The sequence below is a fragment of the Tupaia chinensis genome, unplaced genomic scaffold (genome assembly GCF_000334495.1).
Source record: "Tupaia chinensis unplaced genomic scaffold, TupChi_1.0 Scaffold149964_2, whole genome shotgun sequence".
Classification (NCBI taxonomy): Eukaryota; Metazoa; Chordata; class Mammalia; order Scandentia; family Tupaiidae; genus Tupaia; species Tupaia belangeri.
In genome coordinates this window covers 2,471,951-2,475,094 of record NW_006209806.1, presented here as the reverse complement: position 1 = coordinate 2,475,094, position 3,144 = coordinate 2,471,951, and the positions used below count along the sequence as shown (strand labels likewise).

The window sequence follows — 3,144 nt, the reverse complement described above, 5'->3', positions numbered from 1 at the left end:
CCTGAGCACACATGCGTGTGCTGGTTCCCGCCACCGAGCAGCCATGGGCCGTCCCGCACGGGGCTGGCGGGGAGGGGCGTGGGGCTCGCTGAAGCCGCGGAAGTCCCAGCCGCCCGGGGTGGCCTGGCCAGTGTCCGAGGCAGCTGGGCTGACCCCTGTCCGGGCCAGGGCAGACTGGCCCTGAGGTCTGCTGAGCACACGGCGGCGGGCACACCGCAGGTTCCTCGGTGCTGTGGGGTGACGACGCCTCCAGAGCTCCCCCTTCTCACTGACTTGGAGAAGTCTCCGTTGCGTTTCTCTTTTCTTTCTTGTCGGGGCACACGCCTTTGCCAGGGGAGGAGAAAGCGCCCTGAGGCGTGGTCGCTGCGACCCCTCTGCCCGTCTCCATGCCGCCGCGTTCGGGCGCGCACGCGGGCCTGCTGTGTTCTGGGCTACAAGGCCAGACGGGACCGCGGCCGGCGTCTGGCGGCAGCTGTGTCCTGAAGGAGCTCTTCCGCCGTCCCCGGCCGCCGCCGGCCAGCTTGTCTCCTCCCGCACTTTACTCCGTCTCTCTCTGGTCGGTGCCTCCTAATGTCGCCTGGTAGCCAGAGGGCGTGTGCACGCAGCAGGAGGAGAAAGGGGGAAGGCACCCACGTGCGGCGGGTCACACCGCAACCCCGCCTCCGTCTCTCCACCCTGTCCACAGGGGTGCAAGCCTCCGGGGCCGGGGCTAGAACTGCAGTCCGTGTGGGAGCCAGGTCCGCCCTCACAGCACACGGCCGCTCCCTGTGCCCCCCTTTCTACTGCAGATCCTGAGGCTGCACGGCAGAAAGAGTGCCCTCTGAGATCCCCGCCCCGAAATGAGACGCGTCCTCAGAGGGTGGCCGGAGCACCGGGGCTGGGACGGGTATTTAGAAGCCCCGTGGGGCGGCCGGGCCCTCCACGCTCCTTGGCCGACCTGCGGCGAGCTCGCGTGTCCGTAAAGGCCTCTCCTCTCTCGTTAGAGCCCTCCCGAGGAGCAGGGCGTGTGGCAGCTGCTCTTACGGACGGTGCTTCCCGCCCACCAGGCGCGTCCCCCTGCGCTGTGGGACTCCCGAGGTCCCGCAGCCGGGCCTTCCTTCTCGAGAGGCGACGAGGCCTCTCCTCTGCTGAGACTCGGGCCCTGGTGCCCAGGAGGGCAGTGGGGGCACCGATGCGCACCCCCCCTCTGTCCAGAGCTCCCGGGCGTCTCTGTCGGGGGCTCTCCCTCGTCCCTCACTGTGACCCTCACACCGGCCCGTGGCACGTGCCTGCCTGCCCTGAGCACCGAGGGCCATGACCTTGTCACCCACAGGTGACGGCTGGCAGGCGGGGACACCCAGGGCAGTCTCTGCGGCCCGCAGCAAACGGTCCCCTGGGACACGGCACTGTTTTCCACACCAGGAATCCGCCTCTGGGTGTAGACGGTAGTGCTGGGCGCATGAGGGGGACGGGGAACCAGGACGGCCCACGGCAGGGAGATGGCCCCTGCGCCCTGCCTGATCCCAGAAAGGGTCCCCGCCTGGGTACCACAGCAGCCGCTGCAGGCGAACGCCGCACGTCGGACCCATCAGGAGGGTGGAGCCCGGTCCCAGGGAAACACCGCGATGTCTAAGAGGGACCCTTTAAACACACCCAGATTGATATTCCAAGAAGAGTCCCCGAGGCGTGACAGGGACGACTGAGGGCCCGCCCACCCCGCACAAGCCCGGCTCACATTCCTGTCCCACGCGGTCCTGCGTGTCACCTGGGGAGACAGCCTGGGGGAGGAGGCGCGGGCCAGTGGAGCTCTGTTCGAGGCAGCCGCATGGCTCGGGCCCCCTTGGGGGCTGTCCCCCCCACGGGCCCTTCTCTCACAGCGCCCTGCTTCACTGCGAAACTCCCTCCCTGACGCACCCCAGGTGAGGACGCAGCGGGGAACCCCTGGACACTGGGTCTCTGCGGGAGCCGGGGCAGGACTGACCTTCTGGGCCCTCGGCCTCCCGGCCCTGCAGGGCAGGCTGCGGCTCCTCATCCTCCTCCTCAGGGTCGGCCTCCTGCGCAGCCTCCTCCTTCATGCCAGCCCCCACCTCCTCCAGGAGGGCTGCCCCAGCTACACCGTCCTCCTGGGACTTGGGGTCCTCGGGCTTGGGCTTCTTGGGCTGGCTCCGCTTGCGGTGAGACCTGGAGAAAGAGCGTCATCAGGAGGGAGGGAAGGGACAGAGGGAGGAGAGCCCGAGCTGTGCGCCCCATCTCACAGGTGGAGCCCCCCAACCCCAGACGAGCGCCCCGCGGAGGGGCGGCCATGCTGGCTCCAGAGCAGGGGCAGGGGTCAGGGGTTCCTGGTGGGCTGTGGAGGGACGAGCCCGAGCAGGGCCGTGTCCTGTGGGGGATGCGGATGCCGGCTGGAGATGGGAGGCTGGCACGGGGCGGACGAGGGGCAGCCCGGGCTGCAGAGCCGGTGCACGGGCGGGGCAGAGGCGGGCGTGACGCCCTGAACAGCAGCTCGGTGAGACGCCTGGGCGACACGGGACGAGAAGTGCACTTACGACAGCCCCGGCTGTTTGGTCTGCTCTCTCCTCCTCTCTAGACTGGGTTTCCTCTCCTCCTCAGCCTTTCTCCAGTGTCTGCTTTCTTTCAGACTAATTTGTCTAGAACGTAAATTTCAGGGAGTTTTTCTCTAGGGCTTGCGCCCAGCTCCGCAGGATGCTCCTGGGGGCCTCACTGAAGGCTGGTCAAGCGGTCTAGCTCCCTGGTGCTCTCTCTAGTCCCCGAGGCTCGGGGTGTCTCCGATCCGTGCCCCAGGCCCACCGTCTGCTCATGGGCGGGGCCTGGACACGTGAGATCCCAGGGGCCAGCAGGGTGGCCCTGGCCTATCCACTGGCCTGAGTAAGGATCCAGGCCGAGGCCTACAGCCCTGGTTCAGCTATGTTTTTTTGTTTTTTTGTTTTTTCTTTTTGCTATAGTGTTCATTCACTTGCCAGAGAGACAGAGAGACAGAAAGCGAGAAGTCACCCCCCAGGGGGGATGGCCACGCTGCAATCCCTTCTCCTCCATTCTCCTCTCGGGATCTTGGGCACGCACGCACACACACGCCCGGTGTGAGTTTAAGCCTCTGGGTCTGGGACTCAAACCGCAGTCGGCTACATGGGAGTTCAGCGACATAGC

At 67.0% G+C, this 3,144-nt stretch overlaps 1 protein-coding gene across 1 annotated transcript in view; it reads right to left on the bottom strand.

Moving 5' to 3' along the window:
• The window catches only part of KDM4B (lysine demethylase 4B), a gene marked incomplete in the record, with an annotated part of 67,186 nt that overhangs the window by 15,464 nt on the left and 48,578 nt on the right, over positions 1–3,144 (bottom strand). The window contains 2 exon segments of the mRNA XM_027769581.1: positions 1,961–2,160; positions 2,526–2,627. Of these exon segments, the coding sequence (XP_027625382.1) occupies positions 1,961–2,160; positions 2,526–2,627 (302 nt within the window).